Source organism: Alligator mississippiensis, chromosome 5 (genome assembly GCF_030867095.1).
Source record: "Alligator mississippiensis isolate rAllMis1 chromosome 5, rAllMis1, whole genome shotgun sequence".
NCBI lineage: Eukaryota > Metazoa > Chordata > Crocodylia > Alligatoridae > Alligator > Alligator mississippiensis.
The window spans coordinates 4,385,269-4,413,020 of NC_081828.1; the positions used below are offsets into that span (position 1 = coordinate 4,385,269).

Genomic DNA, 27,752 nt, shown 5'->3' on the forward strand with positions numbered 1-27,752 from the left:
AGCGGCCGGGACCAGCCGGCGCGCCCCACCTGCTAGCAACGGCGCCGCTGATTGGCCGGCCGCCACGGGGCGGGGGCATGAAGGCGCCAATCGCCGCTGAGGACAGGGATACACCCGGCATGGCACTTCTGATAGCAACGGCGTCTCTAACTGGTCCGTTGCCACTTGGGGGAGGGAGGCATGAAAGGGCCAATCGCCGCTGAGGACAGGGATACACCCGGCATGGCACTTCTGATAGTAACGGCGTCTCTAATTAGTCTGCCGCCGCTTGGGGGGAGGGAGGCATGAAAAGGCCAATTGCTGCTGAGGACAGGGATGTACCCGGCATGACACTTCTGATAGTAACGGCGTCTCTAATTAGTCTGCCGCCGCTTGGGGGGAGGGAGGTATGAAAAGGCCAATCGCTGCTGAGGACAGGGATGTACCCGGCATGACACTTCTGATAGTAACGGCGTTTTTAATTAGTCTGCCGCCGCTTGGGGGAGGGAGGCATGAAAAGGCCAATCGCTGCTGAGGACAGGTATGCACAAGGCATGGCCCCTCGGATACTAACGGTCTCTCTGATTGGTCTGCCGGCGCCAAGGGGCGGGGGCATGAAAGAGCCAATCGTCGCTGAGGACTGGGAAGCACTGGTAGGGCACTTCTGAGAGTAACGGCTTCTCTGATAGGTTCTCTGGCCGCCAAAGGGAAGGGGGGGTATGAAAAGGCCAATCGCCGCCGAGGACAGGGAAACAGTCGGCATGGCACATCTGAAAGTAACAGCCTCTCTGATTGGCTTGCCGGAGCCAAGGGGAGGACAGGGCATTAAAGGGCCAGTCAGCCCCGGGGTGTTCGGAGAGTTGGGTCGAGTTTCCCGACCGGCAGCTTCGTGGTTTATTTCAGGGATCCTCATTTCAACGGATTAAACCCCTCCCCCCCCCCCAATTTTCCATAAAAAAACCCCCTAACCATAAATTCACATTTTTCTGTGATTAAAACAAAACACTGCTATTTATGCGTCTTTAGATTAAGGGTGTTTCATTTAAATCATGGAAAAAATGTGGATTTGGGCTTACATTTTTTAACCAAAAACTTAGGGGGGGGGGGTAAATTGGAGAAAACCGGGATCCCTGAATTGATCCTCTCCCCGATTCCTGCTAATCTCTCCCCACTCTGCACATGTGCGTGGCTCCTCACGCCTGCTAATCGGACTAGAAATGCTATTTTTGGCTCAGAGATGATACCTTGTATTCAACCAACTAAGAAGGTGCAACGACAACAACAACAAAACCATCTGTTCGTGCAAGCTTTCGGGCTCACGGGCCCTTCCTCAGGCTCCGGGAAAAGTAAAGATGGTAAATGGTCCCAGTGTTTAAATATACACTTCTTGCCAGCTTTAATTTTCCCGGAGCCTGAGGAAGGGTGCGTGAGCCCGAAAGTTTGCAGAAAAAGGTTATTTTATTTATTTTACGATTTCTTAATTGGCCTAAAAAATGGTATCGTCTCTGAGCCACGAGGTCGGGAGTTCTGCATTTCTTTGTGTCTCGGACCAAATACATCTCTGCAACAGTAATCAAACCACCCTTTCTTCTGCAGCTCTGCTGTCTGTCACCCCCCAGCCCCACCACGACACCCCAATCCCCCCCACCTCACCAGGACACCCCAATCCCCACCCAAACCCACCATGACACCCCAGTCCCCCCTCACTTCACCACAACACCCCAATCTGTACCATGACACCCCAAACCCCACCCAACCCCACCAGGACACCCCAATCCCCACCACGACACCCCAACCCCCCACCTCACCAGGACACCCCAATCCCCACCCAAACCCACCACGACACCCCAGTCCCCCCTCACTTCACCACAACACCCCAATCTGTACCACGACACCCCAAACCCCACCCAACCCCACCAGGACACCCCAATCCCCACCACGACACCCCAACCCCCCACCTCACCAGGACACCCCAATCCCCACCCAAACCCACCATGACACCCCAGTCCCCCCTCACTTCACCACAACACCCCAATCTGTACCACGACACCCCAAACCCCACCCAACCCCACCAGGACACCCCAATCCCCACCACGACACCCCAACCCCCCACCTCACCAGGACACCCCAATCCCCACCCAAACCCACCATGACACCCAAACCCCCCACCTCACCAGAACACCCCAATCCCCACCCAACCCCACCAGGACACCCCAATCCCCCCCACCTCACCAGGACACCCCAATCCCTACCCAACCCCACCACGACACCCAATCCCCCACCTCACCATGACACCCCAATCCCCACCCAACCCCACCAGGACAACCAATCCCCCCCACCTCACCAGGACACCCCAATCCCTACCCAACCCCACCATGACACCCAATCCCCCACCTCACCATGACACCCCAATCCCCACCCAACCCCACCAGGACAACCCAATCCCCCCCACCTCACCAGGACACCCCAATCCCCACCCAACCCCACCAGGACACCCAATCCCCCCCACCTCACCATGACACCCCAATCCCCACCCAACCCCACCAGGACAACCCAATCCCCCCCACCTCACCAGGACACCCCAATCCCCACCCAACCCCACCAGGACACCCAATCCCCCCCACCTCATCAGGACACTCCAATCCCCACCCAACCCCACCAGGACAACCAATCCCCCCCACCTCACCAGGACACCCCAATCCCTACCCAACCCCACCACGACACCCCAATCCCCCCCCCCACCTCACCAGGACACCCCAATCCCTACCCAACCCCACCACGAAACCCCAACCCCCACCCAACCCTACCAGGACACCCCAATCCGCCCCAGCCCCACCACAATACCCCCCTTCCCCCTCCAATTCCACTCTCTATCGGCTCCTCCTCGCCCTGGAGCTCCTCTTTCACAGCCCTGCAGACTGCTTTTTAACTCCTTCCCCTGAAATGGCCCTGCGCTTAGACCCTCATCAAGAAGTCAGGCTGGGAGAGGACCTCAAGAGGTGATGTAGTCCAAACAGAGATCACACCGGCCACCTTGGTGTTACTAGCCCCAGGCTCCAAGCAACCGAGTTCTAGTTGGTTTAGCTTCAACACGGCCCTAGCCCCCTCCCAGCCTAGTAGTTGCCAACCCCGTTTGAATTTATTTCGGGAGATTTCTGGAACGCCAACCTGCCCGCGACAATGCGAACGTGCCCGTGTGCTTTCATATATCAGTTATGAACTACAGTGCATAGACTTTACATCAGGAAGGCAAATGCACATGACTATTACATTTAAAACAAACCTGCTGGACTACTGCATAAAATCAGATTCAACATTTCATCACATCTATTTTAATGAATGCCCTATCGTTTATCTCCCAGGTGACTCTCAGCTGTCTGCTGGAGATTTATATCTAATCCCTGGAGTCTCCAGGGCAATCCTGGAGGGTTGGGGACCCTCTTGATATCATCCAGCAAATTCGTGCACTTTCCAGTAGCTCTCTTTGTTTTTGCTTTGAGCGTAAACTGAACAACATAGGGCTGGCCTCCCTTAGGGTATTAGTAAAGCATATCGTTTCCCTTTAACTGCTGAAAAATGTGTGTTGTGTTATGTATGATGATGTGCCACAACATCTGCACCCAGCTTTTCTAAATCCCAGATCTGGCCATGCTTACATATCATTCCCAAGAGAAACCCAGAGGTTTCAAATAGGAATCTGTAGTGTCAAGAACATCCCGCTGTGGTCTGAGTAGATTTGCTCTATTATTTTCCTGTAGTAAATGAGTGAAAGCCAAGAGCAGGTATTTTCCAAAGGATGCCTCGCGTCTAACAAGGGGAACCTTGAGTCTATAAAGGTTGCAAACCATCAGTCTAGGGATTTGTTTAGGCAGTGGCTAGTTGTTGCAGGGTTATGTCAGGATGGCACACATTGAGACCAGATTAAAAAAAAAGAAAAGATTCACATATACTTAAGACAGAAAAAAATGTTTTTATCATTTTTGACCAAGAACAGCTTTTGCAGTGGACCAAGCTAGATAATAAAATGAGCCGAGAGGTATGGCTTTGGGGGGTAAGAGTGAATGAACACTTGTATCAGTGGAAAAGATTGTTGTTTTTGCCCTCGCTGTACAATTCCCTTCAGTGTAGGTGTGTAAACATGCATACTGGATGTGGCCAGGTGTGTATCACACGTGAGTGTGGCTGCTTCTGAAGCAGCAGGTGCTAGTAACTGCTGGACTATCCAGACCAAGGAAGTCCTGGTAGACCAGTGGCAAATCTTTTGATTTTTGGATATGCACAATTGAAAATGAAAATATGCAGCACTGGAACAACACACAGATTCAGTGTACAGTACTCACTGAATATGTCTGCAAATCAAAGGCTTCAAGGTCTTTAAACTGCAGTTGGCTTTCTTTTCTTTCAATTTACTTTATATTGCAGCCATGCCACAAAGCATGTTACATTATCCTACGCTCCTGGGCTGCATGCTGGTGCCCAAGTTTTAGCTAGCTCAAAGGTAAGCCAGGTTTTCCCTCGTTACACTGAAGTCACATCTGTGTATTAACTTCAGGCACCCCAGGCAAAAAACTACCACTTCTATCTGCCCCACTTGGGAGGGCTACAACGAGGACAAATTTCTTTGCTACTCTGCCAGCGTGCTGAAAGATTTGGGAAACCTGCTTTGCAATCAGGAATGAATTGCTAGCAGCCGTCAGCAGGTCTCCGGAGCCCGCATCTGGGGCAGCGTTCCCCACGTGTGCACCAAATCCTAATGCAGCATTAACAGTGACTCTAGTGGGAACCCTATTTGTTTAACGAGAGCAGCTCAACGACGGTTTTGACGAGCGTCACAGAACAATATCCATCGGATCCTTATAATTATGCATTCTCACGTGGTACCAATAAAAAGAAATGAGCAATCATGAGTCACTTGAAAGGAGCATTGCTTCCTGAACCAGTATTTTCTGTAGGAAATTTTCTCACGGCAGTTCGTCTGAACATGTTGATCATTGCAGAGAACACTCAATGTATCCAGCAAAGCACTTGGGTTGCCTGTTGTTGGGTCGATCTCCCCATAATAGAAGGAGAATTAGAGGTGTCAGAAGCGTGACCAAGCAGGATCAGGCGCAGACTGCGAGTTTAGCAATGGGCACAAGTTAGGATTGCCCGCAGCCGTCACCTAGCACACCTCGAACGATCGATGGTAGATGGAGGTGATGATCACTTAGATTATTTTGTTTAGAGATTCAGGGAGGTGGGTAAGTCGCCTGTCCCATGCTTTCACCAGCACTTACAAAGCAATTTCTCGGAGTGAAAATGCAGAAAGAACAGGCATATCTTCTCTTTCCATAGATAATGGACCTCTGCTTGGACCCTGCCTTCACAAAAGCCTTACTGAATTTACGCACCCAGATCGGGGTCATTTCAGACCAGCTCGGGTGTAGACTCCCCACAGGACAGGTTGGAACTTTTCTGCCAGAAACAGGGGTTTGGGGGGTGGGTGGAAATTGAGGTTTCTGCCAAAACGACAGTTTAAAAATATGAGTTTTTCATTAAAAAAAAACCAAACAAATCCTGAAACATTTTCAACTAAAAATGAACATCTTGAATATTTAGTTGTTCAAAGAAAAACGCTTTTCATTCACAAAGAAAGGTCCTCACTCTAATTCCCTAGGGACCCTTATTAGCACCATAATCTTTGGCTGCTTACCTACCCGCACAACACACATTTTCAGTGGTTGGATTGAAAAGGTTATACTTCATCTCGCAAAAGTTTTGTGTAATGGGGAGACTCCCCCAGACCGGTATCAAACTGGTTATATCCCTTTCGTTTCTGACTGCCAACCTACCAGCCACGAGTTATTCCAGTAAGTGTGCTTTAGATTCATAACAAAATATTTGCATACACCGTGCCACTTATTGAATGATTTTGGTATAAAAATCACACCTTTAAATTTGTACAGCTCTGCCTAAAACATGAATAGTGGTTCACAACAACAACCAAAAGCATGTTGGCTTTAGGAAGAGACGAAAATCAAGACTATCAGGGTCACTTAATGATGCAGAACCTAAAAATGACTCCCTGTCTTTTCTTTGTGACAAACTTTGCCGTTCTCCCTAGCCCCAGAGGAAATCTAGTGATTTTGGGGCTGAGCAAAGCCAGTGCTGTAAAGCACAGCTGCATTATAGACAGGACAGGCAGTGACTCCTAGAGTTAAGGCTGCCCAACACTTTTTTTCCATAATAAGACTTTGCTTCCTGATGCTTAAAACTTTGCCAAAAAGATGGAATTTGTCCTTGTTGTGTGTCTACCTGTATTACAACCATTTGGGACATGGCAATAAATATGGTTCGGCTGTTTTTCAGAGCGAGGTTAAATAGCAATCCATTGGTTCGGCCTATCTTCCTTCATTAATGAAGGCAGGCCAGGTGCTTTGAATTGATGTGATCTCTTTTATTAGACCAACTGAGTCATTGGAAAAAAGATCTTAGCAAGCTTTTGGGCGCAATCACCCTTCTTTAGGCACAGCGAGTCTCTGCTGTTCTCCAACAAGACTCCAAGGAATAATTATAATGATTCTTGAACAATAATTATTATTATTATGAATGAAGGAATAATAATTATTATTGAAGAGAACTGAAAGGGAGATCAGGCCTGGAAGTGACTGAAAGACCAGTGCCAATATAACAGCTGATGACTGTTTCTCTGCAAAGCTCGGACGTCTCCAAACTTTGGAGCAAGGAGTTGACATTTAGCAGGGGACTGGCTTTGTGCGGATGGGAGGGGCAGGGTGTGAGTCAGGGGGATGAATGAGAGACAAGAACCCAAAGTTGGTCCTGGGGCCATAAGTGGGCTGGTTGGTTACTGGGAAAGGACCCAAGCATGCAGGACCGGGACTGGGATGTACAGCTAAACCATAAGGGGGAACTGAAGGACATTTGGATGAGGAGCTCTGCGGGTTGGAAGGAGGGAACAGGATAGCAGCAAAGCTAACTATCATCATTGCAGAGCCACTGGCGGGAATATTTGAACGCTCGTGGCACATGGGCCAAGTCCCGGAGGACTGGAAAAGGGCCAATGTGGTCCCCATTTTCAAGAAGGGGAGGAAGGAGGACCCAGGCAACTATAGGCCAGTCAGTCTCACCTCCATCCTTGGCAAAGTCTTTGAAAAAATTATCAAGGCTCACATTTGCGAGAGCCCAGCAGGGCAAATTATGCTGAGGGGAAACCAGCACGGGTTCGTAGCAGGCAAATCATGCCTGACCAATCTAGTCTCTTTCTATGACCAGGTTACGAAACGCCTGGACACAGGAGGAGGGGTGGATGTCGTATACTTAGACTTCAGGAAGGCCTTCGATACGGTATCCCACCCCATACTGGTGAACAAGTTAAGAGGCTGTGATGTGGATGACTGCACAGTCCGCTGGGTGGCGAATTGGCTGGAGGGTCGCACCCAGAGAGTCGTGGTGGATGGGTCGGTCTCGACCTGGAAGGGTGTGGGCAGTGGGGTCCTGCAGGGCTCGGTCCTTGGACCGATACTCTTCAATGTCTTCATCAGCGACTTGGACAAGGGAGTCAAAAGTACTCTGTCCAAGTTTGCGAATGACACAAAGCTATGGGGAGAAGTGGACACGCTGGAGGGCAGGGAACAGCTGCAAGCAGACCTGGACAGGTTGGACAAGTGGGCAGAAAACAACAGGATGCAGTTCAACAAGGAGAAATGCAAAGTGCTGCACCTAGGGAGGAAAAATGTCCAGCACACCTACAGCCTAGGGAATGACCTGCTGGGTGGCACGGAGGTGGAAAGGGATCTTGGAGTCCTAGTGGACATGAGCCGGCAGTGTGACGAAGCCATCAGAAAAGCCAATGGCACTTTATCGTGCATCAGCAGATGCATGACGAATAGGTCCAAGGAGGTGATACTTCCCCTCTATCGGGTGCTGGTCAGACCGCAGTTGGAGTACTGCGTGCAATTCTGGGCGCCGCACTTCAAGAAGGATGCGGATAACCTGGAGAGGGTCCAGAGAAGGGCAACTCGTATGGTCAAGGGCCTGCAGACCAAGCCCTACGAGGAGAGACTAGAGAAACTGGACCTTTTCAGCCTCCGCAAGAGAAGGTTGAGAGGTGACTTTGTGGCTGCCTATAAGTTCATCACGGGGGCACAGAAGGGAATTGGTGAGGATTTATTCACCAAGGCACCCCCGGGGGTTACAAGAAATAATGGCCACAAGCTAGCAGAGAGCAGATTTAGACTGGACATTAGGAAGAACTTCTTCACAGTTCGAGTGGCCAAGGTCTGGAACGGGCTCCCAAGGAAGGTGGTGCTCTCTCCTACCCTGGGGGTCTTCAAGAGGAGGTTAGATGAGTATCTAGCTGGGGTCATCTAGACCCAGCACTCTTTCCTGCCTGTGCAGGGGGTCGGACTCGATGATCTATTGAGGTCCCTTCCGACCCTAACATCTATGAATCTATGAATCTAAGGCCAGTATAGATACCAACCCACCAACTATTTGAGCTGACTTAGTAAAGAGGCACCTGGAGGGGTTGAATGCATTTAAGTCAACAGGTCCTGATGATTTCATCCTAGGGTGCTTAGGGAACTAGCTGGAGTCATAGCGGAGCCGCTGGCACAACCATTTGAGCACTCGTGGTGCTCAGGACAGGTCCCAGAGGATTGGAAAAGGGTCAACGTGGTCCTTATTTTCAAGACGGGGAGGAAGGAGGAACCAGGTTAACTATAGGCCAGTTAGTCTCACCTGTATCCTTCACCTTTGAGAAAATTGTTAATGATCACATTTGTGGGGGACCAGAGGGTAAAATAATGCTACGGGGCAATCAGCATGGGTTCACAGCAGGCAGATCCTGCTTGACTAACCTGATTTCATTTTACAACCAGGTCACAAAATGCTTGGCTGCAGGAAGAGAGGTTGATGTTATTTACTTAGATTTTAAAAAGGACTTTGACACAGCGTCTGACCCAATTCTTATAAATAAACTAAGCAGTTGCAATGCAGATTATTGCACAGTCCGGTGGGTAGAAAATTGACTTATGGGACGCACCCAGAAAGCAGTGGTGGACGGGTCAGTCTACCTGGAGAAATGCGGGCAGTGGAGCCCACAAGGCGCTGTCCTGGGACCGTTACGATTCAATATCTTCATCAGTGACTTGGACGAGGGAGTAGAAAGCACCCTGCCCAAGTTTGCTGATGACATCAAACTATGGGGGGAGGCACATAAACTAGACAGCAGGGAGTGAATCTAGGTGGATTTGGACAGGCTGGGGAAATGGGCTGAACAGAATAGGATGCAGTTTGATAAGGATACGTGTCATGTGCTGCACCCACGGGGGAAGAGGAATAATCAACACTCCTACAGGCTGGAGGGACCAGTCTAAGGAGCACAGCTGCAGAAAGGGAGTCGACTCCAAAATGAACAAGAGTCACTAGTGTGAGGAGGTAACAAGTAAAGCTAACCGCACCCTTTCTTGCACAAGTAGGTGCATCACAACCAGGTCCAAGGAGGTGATACTTCCCCTCTATGTGGCACTGGTCAGGCCGCAGCTGGAGTACTGAGTCCAGTTCTGGGTGCCGCAATTCAGGAGGGATGTGGATGGCCTGGAGAGGGTTCAGAGAAGGACCACTCATCCGGTTAAAGGCCTACAGAAAAAACCCGACGTGGACCAATTGGGAGACCTGAACCTCTTCAGCCTCCGCAAGAGGAGGCTGAGAGGTGATCTCGTGGCCACCTACAAACTCATCGGGGGCAAAAAATAGGGGATACGATGTTCACTAGGGCACCTGTCGGGGTCACTGGAAATAATGGCCACAAACTGGAAGACAGCAAATTCAGATTGGACATCAGGAGAAAATTCCTTAAACTGAGGGGTGCCAAAATATGGAATAGGTTTCCAAGGGAGGTGGTGTTGTCTCCTTGGAGGTGTTTAAAAGGAGATTGGACAGACACCTGGTTGGGGTCATCTGACCCCAGCGCGCTTTCCTGCCCAGGGCAGAGGGTCGGACTTGATGATCTCATAGGTCCCTTTTGACCCGAACGTCTAGGAAACTAGGAAAGGTAGTGGAGACTGGAACGTGGACCTGAGGGTGGACTGGGTTTGGGGCTTAGATGTAGAGCCCAGATGGGGCCGGACCAGGGCTCGGGACCTGACGGGGTGTGGAGAGGAGACTTGGACCGGTACAAACTTGAGGGTCCAGAGGTGGAAAGCCTTGTAACTGCTGGACATCCTCCTCCTCGAAAGTGGTTGGAGCCCCCCATCAACCTCCCACTGCCAACTGTGACCAACAAAACAAAGCCCCAAAGCAAAGGATCCATTCAATGGAGGGGGGAAACAGCTTCCAGGCTTCTCGAGACAACCCTGATACCCAAGAGTACCAGCTACTCCCAAAAGCATTAAAACTGCAAAATCAAGTGTTCAAAAAATTTATAAGTGCCTTAAGAAAATCCGAGCCACCCAAATTTGGCTCCCTTGTGTGTGTACCCCTTAACTTAACTACCTACTCACATTTTTTTTCCAGAGTCCCCGTGCCTCCACCATTGCATGGGGAGGATGGCGTTTGCTTCATAACAAGGGATCCTGGTTTTCTCTGTCAAACCCCCCCCCCCCCCCAAATTTTATCCAATTTACAAAACACAACCAAAAATGAAAATCCACATTTTTATATATAGTGGTGTTTCGTTTTAATCATGGAAAAATATATAGTGGCCTTTCATTTTAATCCCGGAAAAATGTGAATTTGGGGGAGGGATTTAAATCAGAAAATGTTGGATTTTTTTTTAAAATAGAGAAAGGCAGGACCTCTGTTCATAATCAACAACTGAATATATCTTTATCTCCTCATTTTTCTTGCAGATCCCCCAAATGAGCCTCATCTTCCACAGTCTTGGACACTCGTTGCAGCTCATTTGCCCACCCCCCCCCGGTCCTGTAGCAGGTGGAGTTTTCTTTCTGGTAAGTGATGTTGCTTTTAGCCTGGGATGCTCTTTAAAGCCCGTGTTGCTTTAAGGCCTCTCCTGATTTAGCAGTCAATCAGCTTCGGAGACTGCCTCTTTGTGCAAGGAAACTGCTGCACAAAGCAAGAGGCAGGAAGCTTGGCAGCGTGTGCAAGCTGGGTACAAGCTGGAAGAACATGCTCTCTGTGCTGGAAAACGTGTTGAAGACCACCTCGTCCTGGCTGCATGTGGACGTCTACCGGGTTTTTCACCTGGCCGCTGTGTTCTGCCTGACCTGCGTGTTGCTAAAAGCCAGCCAGCTGTATCATCGGAGGCAGGAGTTGCTCAGAGTTTTTGCCAGTTTCCCAGGCCATCCAACCCACTGGCTGTACGGCCATACCCACCTGGTAAGAAAACAACATCCCTTGGGGAAGGTGATTTTTAAAAATGAATGAAACGGGGAGCAGGAGGGTGTTGCGATGCGTGTGTATGTGTCACTGATGCTGTTGCTTTGATCTTGGGGGAAGGAGGTCGCTGATGCCGTGGTCCGTGAGAAAATTCTCTCTCCGGAGCGTAGGACAATCTTCATTTTTTTTGTGACCATGCATCGCATTCGTATTAGGCCATATGCAATGCTTCCTCGACCTTCGTTAGCTGGGGATGCCGTGTAAAGAGCAGAATTCACAACAAAGAGGTAATTTTCAGTTGGGGGTAAAGGCGGGGTAGGCTTGTTATACAGGGTTATGAGCCAGCTGGGGTAAGGCAGCATAAGTCTACTAAAATCAATGCTGGATTATACCCGCTGGGGCTTTGGTCCCACGTTTCTTTGGCTTTGAATAAGCAAAAAGCAAAGAACAAAGCCACTGCAGCATTTTCCAGTATTGCTGTGCAAAGACACTGTTTGTAAAGTGCTCCTGGTTTCTGCGCATGAATAGTACCAAAGTTCAAGGGTATGCTGTTACCTCTGTAGTGGGAGTGGAGGTTATTCCCTTGCCAGATGAAATGTTTGATACAGCACTGTGCCAGTGCATGCTCCCGTGCTCGCCAGCCAAGTCTGCAGTCCTCCAAGGGGATCGCAGCATATTTCTATCCATGTAACAGAAAAGAAGGCAAAAGAGGGGGGGAAAAAAAAATCAAAGATACAGAAACAAGAACCACACGCAACATGCTGCATGACTAAAACAAGAGATGCTCTGCCAGGAACTGTGAATTAAATATTGCATGTGAATGCAGAACAATTATAATAATTAGTATTTAGCTACTAGGGCGATGCATTGTCTCCAAGAATAGTCAGTGAAGAATCTTCTGACGTCTGCGGAGACGGGGGATATGGTTTCCCCTGCAGCAGCTGTTCTCAGCCTTGTTCGAGTCAAGGCGCTTCTGGATAGACTCGAAACAGCCCTTGGAAAGTGCCAGCTCTTAGTTTTCACTGCTGTTTTGACAACAGAAAAATAATAGAGCAGTCTCTTTCTGTTGCAAAGAACTCAGATAGACCGCAGCTAAGGATTTCTATTCAAAATGTCTGGGTTTATCTTGTGTGCAAACCTAACAGTGCTAACAGCGTGTGGCCTCCTTAAAAGGATATAGTAAAAGGTGGCACTCCGGTTGAGAAACACTGCTTTAGAGAGCTGACGAGTGAGAACAGGGACCAGTTTTATGAATTTTACTGAGCTGCCAGTTAGATTGAAGACCTGAATTTTTTTTTTTTTAAGTTGAATCAGCCAAATCAATTCCAAAAACAGGTGACTCATTTGAGAGCTGAAATCCAAGCTTGGTTTGCCAATTTGACAAACATTTTGCTCAGTGCTGGCATGGAAATTCAGCTCAGGTACCCTCTCCCGACCGAATCCGGAGAACATCCGCTCGCTATTTTCCGGTGAGGTTCTTTTCCGCTCAGCTTCTTCCTTAGAAAAATATTTCTCGGATCAGGACGCTTGGTGTTGTGAATCAATCAACACTTGCTTAATTCTCCCCAAACTATTCATTTTGAGCGTGACGGTTATCAATTCTTTAGTATCTTTAGTACATCTGTTACACTTCAAGTCATTCTCTCAGGAGTCAAGTTGTATTTAAGTCATTTATCTGCTTACGTCCCTGCGATGAGATGGACTAGTTTAAAAGAACAATTGGTGCAACTTGTTAAATCTCTCCAGGCCAATTGGGTTTATTAGGGAGGAAATTGCAACCTGAGATAAAATCTGAAGTACGGTCACTTGAGGTTTTTCTAGAAAGTGTATAGACTCAATAAAAGTTTGGCTCTATACAGTACTTTAGGTTATAAAGGCTATATATAATACTATAGGGCAACAGACTATATGGAAACTCAACAGGAATTGGGACATAAGAATCACACTGCTTTTCCGTGGTTCTTTAGACACGGTGTCTCACAGGATGTGAATGATTGTCTTCCAGCTACATCCAGTGAAGGATATAGGTGTCTTAAGAGCGCATCTACACGTGCATTTAAGCACAACTAAATTTAATGTGCATTAAGCTAATGTGTATTAAGTGATTTTTGGCAGGTGTCTACACGTGCAAAGAGTTGGCACTATAGTTGGTGCCAAGTCCCTGCAGCCCTGCCATGTGCCCCTAGTGGCTGGGCAGACCCCACACTAAAGTTAGTGCTGGGTCGCATCTACATGTGCATTAATGTGCTTTAACTAATCGCACCTCAGCAGGTATCAAATTTAGGCACAATTAGCTTAATTTCACCATTTTTAATGTTCATTAAGGGCACACGTGTAGACGCACGCCCTTAATGTGCATAAGTTAGGCTAATGCGCATTAACATGTCTCATGTAGATATACCCCAAAAGTTAGATGCTTGGCCCCTGATGTGAAACCCAGATTCCTAAGTGAGGGGCTTAGTCTCCCTTTGCTTTCCACGGGGAGAGTTCATTGCCTCAATGTTGGATCCAGAACAGCCAGCCTGGCCCCCGAGCAGGGAGCTGCCTTCAGCTGGTCACGATGAAACAGGAGAGAGGTCTGCATGAAATCCCAGCCCTCTCTGGTCGGTCTTAGGGCAGAGGGGAGGCACCTTATGTGTGAACAAGACTCTCTTTCCTTTTAAAGCACACCCACACAGAAAGAGCTGGTGATATCGCCCACATTTTAATTAATGCTTAGCTGCTACAGGGTTTGCTCAGGAAGCAAGAGCCCTGGGTCCAAGTGCCTCCTCCAGCTCATCTCCCAGAAATGCCCTTGATGCCTGGCTGTCTGGGACTCCGTGCGAGATCACTCTCCAAGTGGGAGCACTTTTCACGCTTCCTAGGGAAATCGTTCCCGTGGGCAGCAAAGAATTCAAAATACTCTATTAGGATGGGGAGAGGGAGAGAATTGCAGGAGGAGGCAGGATATTGCAGCCTAATGCGTGGGACGCTCACTGGGAGACGTGAACCCTGGGTTCTGGTCTCTGTCCCCAAGAGGGTTTCCCCTCAAACAATCATGGGACAAAATACAGAGAGGAGAGACTGGCAGTAAACTAACTTCCGTGTTTAACTTACTTGTATGACACACAACTGAACCCGTAGCCCTGAATTAATCCTTTTGTTTGACACAACACTAGACCTCTTATTTCCAATGATCCTTTGTGATAGACTATTCCATTGTCTGGCTCCCCTCCTGCCAACAGAGCAAGACCAAGCTGAGCTCTTGTAGTGAATGAGCTTTACTTGGGGCAAAGCAATCCTTTGTTTTCTGCCTCATTTATTCCTACTGACCCAGAAGTATTCGCTCACTGGCAAGCTAGTTCTGCTGGGAGCACTTTGAAGACACGTTGAGCAATCCAACCCCGATCTGCATATATCAGGTGTGGTCGCAATGACACAGATTAGCGTGTCGGCCAGTTTACCAACTGTTTAGTTTCCCTTTTGACCTGAAGGCTGCAAACAGCATGATGTACTTTGAACTGCGGGAGAGTCTACTATGCAGGAAGCTGAACCTTTTCCAATCTGTAGCTTTTCTCAACATGCCTCTAATTCAGCTGTCTCAGTACTTTCAGGGCACTGACATTTTGCTATCAGGGACCTTTCCATTGTCTGTCCAGTGTCTCCCTCAGCTGCCCTTTCAGTGGCAGGCCATTGAAGTTTCTATGGATCAGGAGTAGGAAGTGAGGACACCAAATAATTCTCCTGTTTCTTGCTGGGCTGGCCTTGGTTATTATGGATATATGACAGATATTGCACTAAGATCTATGGGTGTCAGATATGCTTTGAATAGATCGTTAGTACCCAAAAGCTCCTTTTCTCTCACTTAATGAAGAAGCTTTTGCTCTATTCCCTTATGAAGGACACAAGACAAAGTTGTGAGATACACCTTGTCCACCCCGCTGCTGTTTGTTAGAAAGAGATGAATAGTCATCCGCACTGGAGACACCTTGTCTAAAGAAACTTCATTGTCTCAGAAATAGGATATTTGATGCTTAGGAGGAATCTATTATTAGTTGCAGGATAAGCACCTCTCAGGTTTATATAAGGGTATAAGCTCTCTCTCTCCCTTTATCTAACCACAAAGACCCTGCCAAAGCAAACCTGCTCGTTTACCTATGCATAGTGGTCCCTCATGCTCTGGGAGTTGAGAAGCATTTCAGAAGCATGAGAAAAAGTAAAACTATTGCTTACCGTGTGATCCCAGAAGGTTAAACTTCTAGAAATCAAACTTAGGCTAGAAATAGATGTTGCCGAATGAAGTGGATTGACTGATGTGCTTTGTTGGATGAAGTGCATGTTGCCCGTCGTCCTACCCTTGATGGTGTGGAAGAAGAGGTGATGTGATCTCTCCCACTCCCCCTGATCACAGGCAGGTGCTCTGGAGGCTTAAGGGACCTTCAAGCCCCTAGACCACCTGTTCGAGGCAGCTGGAGAGTAGGAGCAGCTCAGGCTGCTCCTACTCTCCTGCCACAGAGCTAATAGATATCTGCCACAATAAAGTGGAATAGTCTGTTACTACCTTTTGTCATACTACCTTTGATGTGGCATGGTAAAGTGCAGTGACTGCTGTTTGCTCACAATTTGTGCCACCATAACATTTTTTATGGTGACACAAATGAGACATCAAGCGAGGTGTGTTTCCACCTTTATTGATCCCACAGTAGGTTCAAGTAGAGACCCCAGCCAGCAGGGGGATCACTGCCAGCTGCCCCACTGGTGGATGAGGGCAGGGGGCTGGGATCTGCCCTTCCCCCCAGCTCTTTCCAAGCTCCCTGCCCCCAGTTGGGAAGCTGGGACTGGGAGCTTCCTACTGCTGGGGCAGGGGGACATTGTCCCCACTGGGGATCTGCCACCGGAGTCCATCCCAGCAACAGGCAGCTCCCAGGGGCAGGGAGCAATCTCCCAGCTCCCACCAGGAGACAGCTGTCGCTTGGCCCCATGCTCTCTCCCAGCCCCTGGGTTAGCATCCACAGGGAGCCAGGGCAGGATGGGAGCAGCCCTCTCCCAGCTGTTCTCATTGAGAGCAAATCTGCTCCAAAATGCATGCATGTGTAGACACCTGCCCAGGTAAATTACTCTGGAATAAACCCATCCAGCAGCAATTGCACGTATAGATGTGCCCACTGAGTCTGTGATCCACTAAAACCCCTATCTTTTTCTCAGCAGTGCTGCCACCCACCCTGTTATCTCCTATATGGTAATTGTACTTTTGATTATTCTTCCCTGGCACTTATGTTTGTCTGCATTGAAATTCATTTGATTGTCTCTAGTCCAGGTTTCCATATTATCAAGATTGTCACTGGTAGGTGTTATAAGGCTTTGGCCCCTTCTTGCTTGGCACCTTGCTCCCCAGCAATGTCAGAGTGATATTTGGATTCGGCATCACCAAGATGGTTTGGGTGCTGCTCCTACTTGCCTGCCACGTCTTTGATGTTTATTGTTTCTTTTTTCTTGGGAGGCAGTTCCCTGTAGGTGGTCGAAGGAGATCTCAACCCTGGGTTTCTTCGTGGGACTCCAATTTCTTCTTTACCCCACCTTCACTACATCCCCATATGGCCGGGGTGGACTATGCTCTCTGCAGGTCTTACGCTGGGATGATCTTGTCTCATGCTCGCCGCCCGCCTTCATGGGTTGGATAGTCTTGGCCGTCACTCCTCCCAAGGCTGTCCTTTGTCTTTGGACTGTGACCTGGGCAACTAAACAAGCCCTCATCTGGGGTTAACTGTAACTTAGAAGAAAACTGAACGTAAGAGGTCAGCGCCCGCTGATGGGCTCCTGGGATCTTGTTTCCCAGGGACCTTCAGTTTTACTGAGGACTCCACCATCCCTTTCTGCCTAGTAGAGGTTTGGAAGGGTTGGCCGCCCTGTGTCGGGCCCCTGCTGGCCCTCTCAGCCAGGCCCTTTAGGTCTATGTCCCTTCCTCTTCAAGCTTGCCTGACTTATGGCTAGGCTGCTTGGGTCTCCCACGCCTCCCTCCTGGCCGGGCTGCCTGAGGGTGTCAGTGGCCCCTCGCTGCCCCTCCCCGGTGCGGTATCTGAATGCTTTCGCGGGCTCATGGCCCTTCTCCTGGGCACCCTGGGGGACTGCTTCCCTCCAGTGGAGCTCCCCAGCATCCCCCTGCTTCTGGGGCTTGAGCTCCCTGCCTCGCCTGCCAGTGTCCTCTGGCAGATGCTCAGTTTCCTTCCCCTGCGTCCAGGGCTTGTGGTCCCCGGCTCTGCAGCCGGCGTCTCCCTGCCAGCGTTCCTTTCCACGCTCCCCAGTGCCGGCTCAGCTGTGTTCCCAATTGCCTTTTGAGCAATCCACACTTTGCTGAAGCCGTGCCTCCGGCCCCCACCAATTCACAGGCTCAGGCAGCTCTGGAACTGCCGAGCCTGTGCCGGCGTCTTTCTCTAGCTGCCGTTTTTCTTTGCCCCTGCAGTGACTGCTGGGGAGCATCAGGAGGGGGTCTGGGGTGAGTTAGGGGGGCTTTTGCCTCCCCTCTCACAAAGATCCTTCCAAATTCTACTCCTATCCACCAGTGTGTTCACAGTCCTGCCCAGTTTTGTGTCATCTGCAAATCCTCTTCATAAATATTCAGGGGTTTTCTTAAAAGACAGGTGTCCAAACTAAGAGGTACAAATGGCTACGTTGTGTGTAGATTAGGCACAAAATAGGGATGTGTAATATACACCAGGCACTCGGTTATGACATCATATGTAAAGTCATTTTCCCGTTAGACCCGCTTGGTGACAAATCATTATTTTATGCAGTTTTTAATAATAACCAACCCACCCAGCCCCACCCAGCCCACACGGAAACATGTGCCTGACTCGCAGTAGAACCTGCTGAGCCTGGATCAGCCTTGTCAGCCATCTTTTGACACACAGACAAAGCAATAATGGAAGATAATCATCCTCGACTGTGATGAATAATAACCATCATCTTCTGAGAGAGCAAGTAAATTCTGAGGAACCATGCACTCTTTGTAACAGTCATGTCCTAAAAATGTTGCCCTTCAGTTGGCCATAGAAAGGTTACCTTGAGCTTGTTGGGACAGGTGTTAACCAACTATTATAATTTTCTTCTCTCCCTTCCTCTCCAGTTTAAAAAAGAAGAGGAGACATTGGACACAGTGGAGGCCTGGAGCCTAAAGTACCCTGATGCTTTCCCTCTGTGGTTTGGAAGCTTCTTAGCATACTTGAACATCAGCCATCCTGAATATGCTAAGGTTTTATTGACAAGAGCAGGTAAGGGATGGCATAGCTGACTTCTGTACGACATGATTGCAAAGTAAAAACACTAAGCATAAGTTTCCAGGCAGTTATCTATTCACAGCAAAGCGATATCGTACAGCTGTGTTATTCCAAAGAAATCCTTGGCTCTTATACCTTCCTGTATGCAACAGTTGGCTAGTCACAAGGCTGTCCACAACCATAGACTGCTACCAGCTTTGAAGTTCTGCTGAATGGTTTAAGACCATGAAACAGCTTGCTGGCTTTAAAAGCTGGATACCAGTTTTTCATCTCCCTCCCCCCCCAGTACCTTGGTTGCAAAGCAAAACTTTGAGGTGCTTCAGGAAACTTACAGTGATAAAGCACACTGAAATCGTTGGCCCTCACTTACAATAGCTATAGAGTAATACTGTATTTTCTCACATACAACATGCCCCAAATAAATTATACACCTTGTTTTTGAAAGGCAGAATGAAGAAATGAGCTTTTCCCAGAGTTATGGCTGCACAGAGCTGAGACACAACTTAACCTTCAGCTGACTTACTCTCCCTTTCCTGCTTAGCTAAAGCTGAATTCCTGACTGCTGGTGAAAACTGGTCTCCGTGGGTGGGTCTATGAGCACTTTTACATGTGCTCTGGGGGTGGGGAGCAGCACTTTAGACTATGGCTCTTGGAGCTACTCAAATTAATTGAAGTGCCACCAGGTCTCCTGTATCAGCATCCCTGCACTTAAAAATGGTGGTGGGGGCACCTGAATGAAAGCTTGTTTGATACACTCAGTTAACTGAGTCTTCTCTGATGCGCTGGCACTTCAGTGCAAAAGAAGCTTGCAAAGAAGCATTTTTCCAGCCATTTGAGTTGGTCTAATAAAAGATACCGGATTTACCCAAAGAACCCTGTCTGCCTAACTAAAGTTAGCTTGATTAATGAAACATCAAGACCTTTATAAAGGAGATGATCAGGTCCTGTCCCCCTGCTCTTAGGCAGGAAAGACTGCTGGGGGGAGTGGGGTTGGACCTGATGATCTCATGAGGCCCCTTCCAGCCCCTAACTTCTATGAATATAGGGATGCATGCATTTAGCAAGGAAGGGGACTTTCCTGCCCAGATGTGCAAGCACTTTGGTTCAATTCCTGCTTTACAGTGCAGCAGCTGTGGTATTACTGTTGTTCAGGCACTGGAGGGAGTTACTTGACATAATGGCTCATTGTTCTTCACTCTACAGGTGTTCACGATCCTTTCCTTTATGAAGGTCTCCATGTTTCATTAATCAAGTTAACTTTTCTTAGGGCACTTTTGCCATCTGTGAGCTGCTCCCCATCCCTCTGGCACAGCCTCTTTAGCTCTTTACAAAATCATAGAGTGCCCATATATGAGAGGCTGATTTTTGAGGGAAAAGGTGTGTATCTGTGAGAATATAAAATCTATCTAACACACGCAGGTAGAAATGTGGAGACAACTGATGCATTTTAGGACTGAATAGCTTTCACTGTTCCTATTTAAATATAGACCTACAGTTTCCTCTGCTATTTCAGCCTGGCATCTTTCATGCAGGAACTTCCCAACTGTGCTGAACTGCCATGTAGTCCTGATTTACAAAGTAGAAATGCCAATGATTCCACTTCACTCCAAAGATTGAATCAAATAATTATTCTTGCAAGTGCAAACCAGCAGAACAGCATTAATAAAGTACTGTTTCCTTCTCTCTTTCTCAATTGACTTTTACAGATCCCAAGGATAATATGAGTTATAAACACTTAATTCCGTGGATTGGTACGTATATTTGCCGTCTTGTTCACATTCTCCATCAGAAACGTTTCTGAGGTTTGCCAAGAAAAATAGATGACATATAAATAGCCAATATGGCAATGCCTATTCCATGATGTACAGAGGCGGCCATAAGCTTTCTGAAATCACCATATTAGCTGTGTGTATCAAGAAAAATTAGAGTAGATGAGGTCTCATTGCACGTCTGCAGAAGGGGGTATGCTGCTAGCTCATATGGGCAAGCAATTCTATTACATACTTTTAATCCAGGTAGGGCTGGCAATTGGAGAGGCTTTATGATTCACTGCGAAGCAAGAGCCAACAATTTAACTGCTTGTCTGAATTTCTTAAGTCTAGAAATCTGGCTATGAATTTTGCAAGAACAAGCGTCTTACCGAGTTGGAAGCTAGTCCTTGTGCCTGGTCTAATCAGGAGCTCCGTTATTTCTGCACATCCACTTCAAGGCCTGTCTAGAACAGATACACTCAGAGAAGCCTGAACCTGAGCAGCTGCTAAAAGCTAATTTAATTCTTGGAGTGAAATTACAGGTTGCAATTAGCTCTCATTAAGAGTGCTTAAAACTTAATCTTGAAAGTGCTTCAAACTTGAAAGGCTGCTTGTTCAGGCTCATTAACTGATGCCCTTTGGGTATCTTAAAGTTACGCCACTTCACTGGAGGATTATCAATCATTGATTGGCATTAACTAGCTAGTTGCAAGCCAACTTCTGAGCAGTCTGCTGACATAAAACAACCAATTTGGAGTCCTCCAGCATCCAAGGATGCTCTGTTCCCTACCTTTCCCTGCTCCAAAGACATACTTTCTACCCTCCTGAACTCTGTGGCAGCTGGGGATTCCCAAGAGTGAGCCATGGAGTACTGGGGGGGGGTGCTCCTTAGCAACCCCCCCACCCCAGGCAGCCTGCGTGGCATGCCCCCTGCCCCACTCCCCTGAAAAACTGCAGCCACCCACACTGCCCCTTTCAACTTGAAGCGGCAGCTGGGAAGACCACAGGAAGGAGGGTGCTACTGGCTCTGGCCAAGGCTTGAGCCCCGGTCCCTGGGAGGGGTGGGTGGATGTCAGCCAGCAAGCAGGACGGGGTCTTAGGTTGCCAGCTCCAGCCCTCCGCCTTGCAGCCTGATGGCAGGAGCTGTCTGCAGCTTCCCCACAGGGGCCAGGGAGCTCGGTGGCTGGCTGGAGTGGCTGGTTGGCTTGCTGCCATACCAGCTGGCAGTGGGGGTGACGAGGGACTCAGGGTGCCAAAACCAGCCCCCTTCACCAGGAGGGAACTGCAGGCAGGCTCCACGTCCCCCACTTGAAGCCCCACCACCAGACATGTGCCAACCCCCTCCTGCTGAACCCTCCTTGCAGCCTATTCTGGCCTTCCCCAGCCTCAAGCCAAATGAGGCTAGCTCGGGTTTGGGTTTGGGTAGGGCCCCCCAGAACTTAGCCGTCTCCCACCCCCCAGGATTTATTGAAATAAAAGTCTAGAGCAGTGGTTTTCAACCTGCCCTAGGGTCTGCAGACTATGCCTAAGGGGTCTGCAAAAGATGACTGTAATCAATCAAAAGTATATGACTACCTATGCTTACAAGTCAAATGGGTCTGCCCCTCCATTCAATGTTTTTTAGAGATCCAAAAATGAAAAAAAGGGTTCAAACCACCGGTCTAGAGTCTTTATTTTTTTTTCCTCTCTTATTTATCTTCAGTCCAATAAAAATGTTTCTAAATAACTAACCTTTACATAATGCCCATGTCTTTCCAACTCCTGACATGCTTCCCCTGAGCAGGGACAGCCCAGGCATCGGGGCTCAGACATGCCCCTACTCACCAAGCCTCTCATGCACTGCTCAGACTTGCCATTATCGATGGTATTAATCCTTCATGTGGCATTGATCCTTAGCTCATGAGACTAACCTTCACACCAACCAACATTTACTATTAGCACTTGCAAATTTGAACATGTAATCTCAGCCTTACTAGCCAGAGGACTTTATTTGAGGTTAGGAGTGAAGGTTCAGAAAGGTTCTCATTTCTTTTACATGCAAGCCATGTGTCCACAATAAAGTCATCACCTGGAGCATATACCTCTCTAATCATGGTAAAATTTGATAAGGAGAACAATGTGGTTACTATAGATCAAAGCTTTCCCTAAGCCACTCAAAAACCCTTTGACTGTCATCTTGAAGATCTGAATTTAATTGCTTGTGTTTCCCCAGGGAAAGGATTACTGGTCTTACATGGTCCAAAGTGGTACCAGCATCGTAAACTTCTAACTCCGGGGTTTCATTACGATCTGTTGAAACCTTACGTGCCATTGCTTGCAGACTCTACTAAAGTGATGCTGGTAGGAATTATCACGGGTATCCTGTATATTAATATCCTATCTTTGTTTCTGATGAGTTCAAGACAAAGTATTGGACCGTAATATTCTTGCTGGGTTCATGTTAAAAGCCAACTGGAGAAATGCGGGCTTGATAAAATTGCTACGAAGTGGACAGATAATTGGCTCACTAAATGCAATCAAAGGGTAATTATAAATGGATCAAGAACAGAATGGTAGCCAGTTTCTACGGGGTTTGTCCTGGGTCGGGGCTATTCAATGTATTCATTAATGATTTGGATGCTGGCATACAGAGCTTCCTGAGCAAACCTGCAAATGAAACAAAACTGAGATAGACTGCAAACACTTTGGAGGATGGGAGTGGAGTTCAGAGGGGTCTTGACAGGTTGGAAAGCTGGGGTAGGGACTCCAGGATGGAGGTCAACACAGACCACTGTAAGGTGCTTCCCACAGGGGAGAATAACCAGAAGCCTAAATACAGAATGGGAGATAACTGGCTGGGTGGCAGCATTTTTGGGGCTCCTAGGGTTTTGGTGGCTTATAATTCAACATGAATCAGCAATATGATACAGTTGTTTAAAAAGAAACGCAAAAGTCATTTTGGGCTGTATCAATTGGAGCATTAGGTACAAGACAGGAGGTGATAATACCACTTAGCCTGGTGCTGTTTATGCCTCGCCTACAGTTTTGTACGTAGTTCTGGTCTCCACACGTTAAGAAGGATGCCAAGATGTTAATGACAGTCCAGAGATAGGTGATGAAATGATAAATGACTTGGAAGCTGTGTGAGGAAGGGTTCAGAGAACTAGGCATGTTTCACTTGTAGAAAAAACAATGAAGGGGGAGCGTGATAGTCTTCACATCTCAAAGACTTTTGCAAAGAAGAGGGAGAATAATAGTTCTCCCTCGCTGCAGAGGGTATGACAAGTAGCAATGACTACAAGTTGCAGCGAAGTAGATTTAGAGTAGAGACCAGGGGAAAAAACAAGCTTTGGTACCGTGAGAATGAGGAGGCAATGGATGACGTAGTAGGGATCGGATGAAGGACCTTCACCACTGAAAGCATGTGTGCATCTGGAGTTGAGGAGCTGTCCTCTAGATGGGAGCGGTCACAGATCTACATCGTCTGCGAGTTGGGGCTACAGGGGCCACGTAACATACTTTGACTGGAAAGCTTTATTTCTTTAATGTGGACTTTGATTGGAGTAGTAGAAGGAATCTCATGGTGTTTGGGAACAAAAGCAGCCTCTGGAGCGGCTGTATTTACAAAAAGAAAAGTTAGACGCACCAACACTTATAAAGCTATTATTCCATTCCTCAGAGGTTTAAAACCCCAAATGCTGACCAACTTCTCACTATTATTTAACAATTGCTTATTGTCGTGCTGTGGAATATTGCAGTGAGAGAGAGAACTGATGGCAGCTTTTCGGTCTGGAGGGCAAAAATCTCCCTTGCCTTCATGGGGCTGAACAGGGGTTGAATCCAAAACCCTGCCCTCCTATGCAGCCCTAGATGTAGGGGTTGGGAGGGGATGAGAAGCAATTCTCTAGGGCAGTGGTTTTCAACCTGTGGTCCGCAGACCCCTGGGGGTCCATAGTCAAAGTCTAAGGGATCCATGAAAGATGACTATGATCAATCACAAGTACATGAATACCCACGTTTACAGTCCAAAGAGGTCCGCACCTCCATTCAAAACTTTTAGGAGTCCACAAATGAAAAAAAAGGTTGAAAACCATTGCTCTAGGGTTTCCTTATCCTCGCTTGAGCAAACAGGTAGGGCATGGGAAGAGAACGGCTCGGTGAGGTCAGTCATGGCTCCTGTTTTATAGACACTTTTATGGACATGGCTTCTACTTCACTCGGGGAAGCTTTGGATCAGGCGCCTCCAAGCTGGGGAAGCACCTGGCCCACTAGCAGCCTACCCGGGGGGGTCCTGTGCCCCATCCACTGCCCCTGTCACCTTCTCCCGCTGCCAGCACACCCAGCTCCCCTCCTGACACCTTGCTGTGCTGCCCCAGGGGCAAGCCAACTTATTCCTGGGTGACCCCAGGTCTGCTGGCTACAGGAGCCTGTTGAAGGCAGAAATGGTGAGGGGGCCCGATCCTTTCTGTTGTGGAGCTTCCCCGCCTGCCCTGGGGCCAGGGAGCAGCAAGCTGCTAGTGGGCTGAGAAGCCCCTGAGCTGCAGGGGTGGGGGCTGGACCTTTCCTCTAGCTGGGCAGATGCTGCCCAAGCTTGCTGGTACCCGATCCCACTTCCCCAAAACCTACCTGAGCTTCTAGTACGTTGCACACCATCCCTGGCAGCATCTCCCGCCACCAGCACACCCAGCTGTGCTCCTGCCACCCGCCCCATGCTGCCCCAGGAGCAAGCCAGCCCGTTCCTGGGCAGCCCCAGGTGTCCTGACGGGCTCTGGCACCTGCTGAAAGCAGAAGCAGCAAGGGGCTTGATCCTTTTTTTTGGACAGAGACTGCCTGCCTCTCATTTGGCAGGGGGGCAAGCTGACGGATTAATGGCCCCCGGCCATGGGAGAGGCTGGCAGGTTCTTATGGAAAAAATAAAAAGATCGGGCCCCTTGCTGCTTCTGCCTTCAGTAGGCACCTGGAGCCACCCGGACAATGACATATATACGGTGACAGAAAAATAAAACCCTAGGTTTCAATTAAAAACTCAATTTAGGTGGCATAGAGTGCAACCTGAAGGACTAAACCCCTGTCACATGTACAAGCACCCCAAGTTGAACTCTTGGCTTCCTTTTATTCCATACTGGCATCTCTCATGTTTAATGCAGCTAATGAATTCCCCCATTATTTTGTTGCCTAGAATAAGGAAATAGTTAAAGATGTCACCGATGTATATTTAAAATGCAAGGTCAATGCAGATACTGCAGAGCTATGACTTTCTGCACCACAGCAGGTTCAGGGATTTTTGCTTAGCTCAAACAGTCTTTGCCTTCACACGGTCCTTTATTTTCCCAGGCATATTTGCCTCTCAGGAACATCCCCAGCACTCAATATCCTAATGTAACGTAGTCCGTACAGGTATCACTCACAGTCCTGAGTTTTCTCCAGCCCTTGAGAAGGTGCCTCTGGCTTCCTGCAGCTCTCTCCACACTACAGTCCTTCTCCTCACGTGGTCTTTGACTCAGGGTCTGGGAGCAGACCAGGGGCTGGGGACAGCAGCACCACATCGGGGACCTGAAAGTCCCTGGCCCAGTGTTGCAGCCACTGGTCTAGCAACCCTCTCCCTCTCCATCTGCTTGTCTCCTCTCCCCAGGAGCTTTTAGCTTCCTGTGGGTCAGCTAATTATCCTTTGCAGCTGGTCCATTTCTCCTAGGCAGCCTGCAATCAGTGCTTACTGCCTACAGCTGGGCTGCCAACCTGCTTGTCCCAACTGGGCTGTAGTCCCTGCCAACCTGCAGGCTCCTACAGCCAGGAGTTCGCAGGTTGCTGGAAGCCAACCTGCCACATGCACCTGCTCACCTCTGTCTCTGTCTGGCATTAGGATAAATGGGAACAACAGATCACAGAGGACAAGTCAATGGAGCTCTTTGAAGCCATCAGTTTGATGACTCTAGACAGCATCATGAAATGCGCCTTCAGTTACCAGAGCAACTGTCAGATGGACAGGTGTGTACTTTGCAGTCGGGTGCCATATCTGTTTTGCTCCCCGCTGAGGCAGAGAGGAAGGATGATTTTTGTGGTCAAAGCCCTGGACTAAGATCTGGCTTCAGTTCCCAGCTCTGCCGCAGACTCCCCGTATGTTTTGGAGCAAGATGTTTCATCTCACTGAGCTTCAGTTTCATTTGTAAAAGGCCGATAATGCAACCCTTTCCCTTCCTTTAGTTTCCCCTGTCCATTCAGGCTGTGAGTTCCCTTAGGCAGGGACACATATATTCTCTGGATATGTATAATGCCGTGCTCTGGTCTTGAATAAGGATTCCTGCAGCTATTATACTTTAAACAATAATAATCCACTCATCCTCCAAAGGGATCTAGCTGAACATTGGAAGTCTTTATATTTTTACCCATCCCTTCTGTTCTTGGTCACCATCTTTTGCTTTCAGATCCTCATTCCCTGCCCCATGTCATATTATATTACGAAAACTATATTATTTACTATACTATAACTGAACACACCTCAGAGATGTTACATCTGGGTAGAAACAGACATCGTTCGATGTCGCATTTGTGTAGTCATACCAATTTTTATGGCGGCATGGTGAGCAAATAGATGTACCCACCCTTTGTCGTGCCACATGGAGATAAATCGGTGTCTCAACAAGAAGCGGTAATAAATTCTGCTGCTTTGTTGCTGGAGACGTCATTAGTTTTGTGGTGGGAGAGTGCGGGCAGCCGCGGCTGTTTGCAGTCTCGAGCCACCCCGGGCAGGGGCTCTGGGGTATCTGCCTCTCTTTCTCTGTGTAGAGAGGCACCGTGGGTAATCTCAGGGCAACCCTTTAGAAACGGAGAACTTGTGTGTTCCCTGTTTATGGAGATCCGCCCCAGGGGGATGTCTCCAAAAGTGGGGAAAACCCACACAGGTCCTGGCATGCAGACCCAGGATCTGGGGAAGCTCCAGCACCTTTGCTGCCATGCCAGGACCCACTTACCCAGACCCCAGCTTTCTCCACTTACCCAGACTGGCCCCCAGACATCCCAGGGGCAGGCCTGGCTAAGTGGGGAACCCACTGGCGAGTGACCCTGTGGTCTGTCACCTGCTGGCTCTGCACTCCCCATTGGGGGGGGGGGGGGGGGCTGCCTCAGCCAAAAGGGGGGCAGACCTCAAAATCAGTTGTCACTGCTTCCTCTTTATCTCCATCACTGCTGCTACTTGGGTCCAAACCCCTTCTAGCCTCTGCCCTACAACCTGCAAGGCTCCTCCTGGTCTAGCCAACAGTTGCATTTATGTCCTTGCTAGGTCTTGAACTCCCAACCTTTCACTCCACAGACAAACAAGCCTACCAGGCCTTGAAACCAGCGCTCCCAACCCACAGTGGACTAACTGCAGCAAAAACTTCTGTTGGCTCTCTACTATGCAACATCTGCCCTTATAGCTGCACCATGCCACCGCTTTTCGGTAACATCAGCCAGGGGT

The 27,752-nt window shown here is 48.6% G+C and overlaps 1 protein-coding gene across 1 annotated transcript in view; it reads left to right on the forward strand.

Annotated features, from left to right (window-relative positions):
* Positions 1-11,006: 11,006 nt before the first annotated feature.
* The window catches only part of LOC102558229 (cytochrome P450 4B1), a 28,853-nt gene continuing 12,107 nt past the window's right edge, over positions 11,007-27,752 (forward strand). The window contains exons 1-5 of the mRNA XM_006259485.4: positions 11,007-11,316; positions 18,419-18,563; positions 20,276-20,320; positions 22,533-22,660; positions 26,160-26,284. Coding sequence (XP_006259547.1) covers positions 11,107-11,316; positions 18,419-18,563; positions 20,276-20,320; positions 22,533-22,660; positions 26,160-26,284 — 653 coding nt within the window. The 5' untranslated portion in view covers positions 11,007-11,106. The remainder of the gene's footprint in view (positions 11,317-18,418; positions 18,564-20,275; positions 20,321-22,532; positions 22,661-26,159; positions 26,285-27,752) is intronic.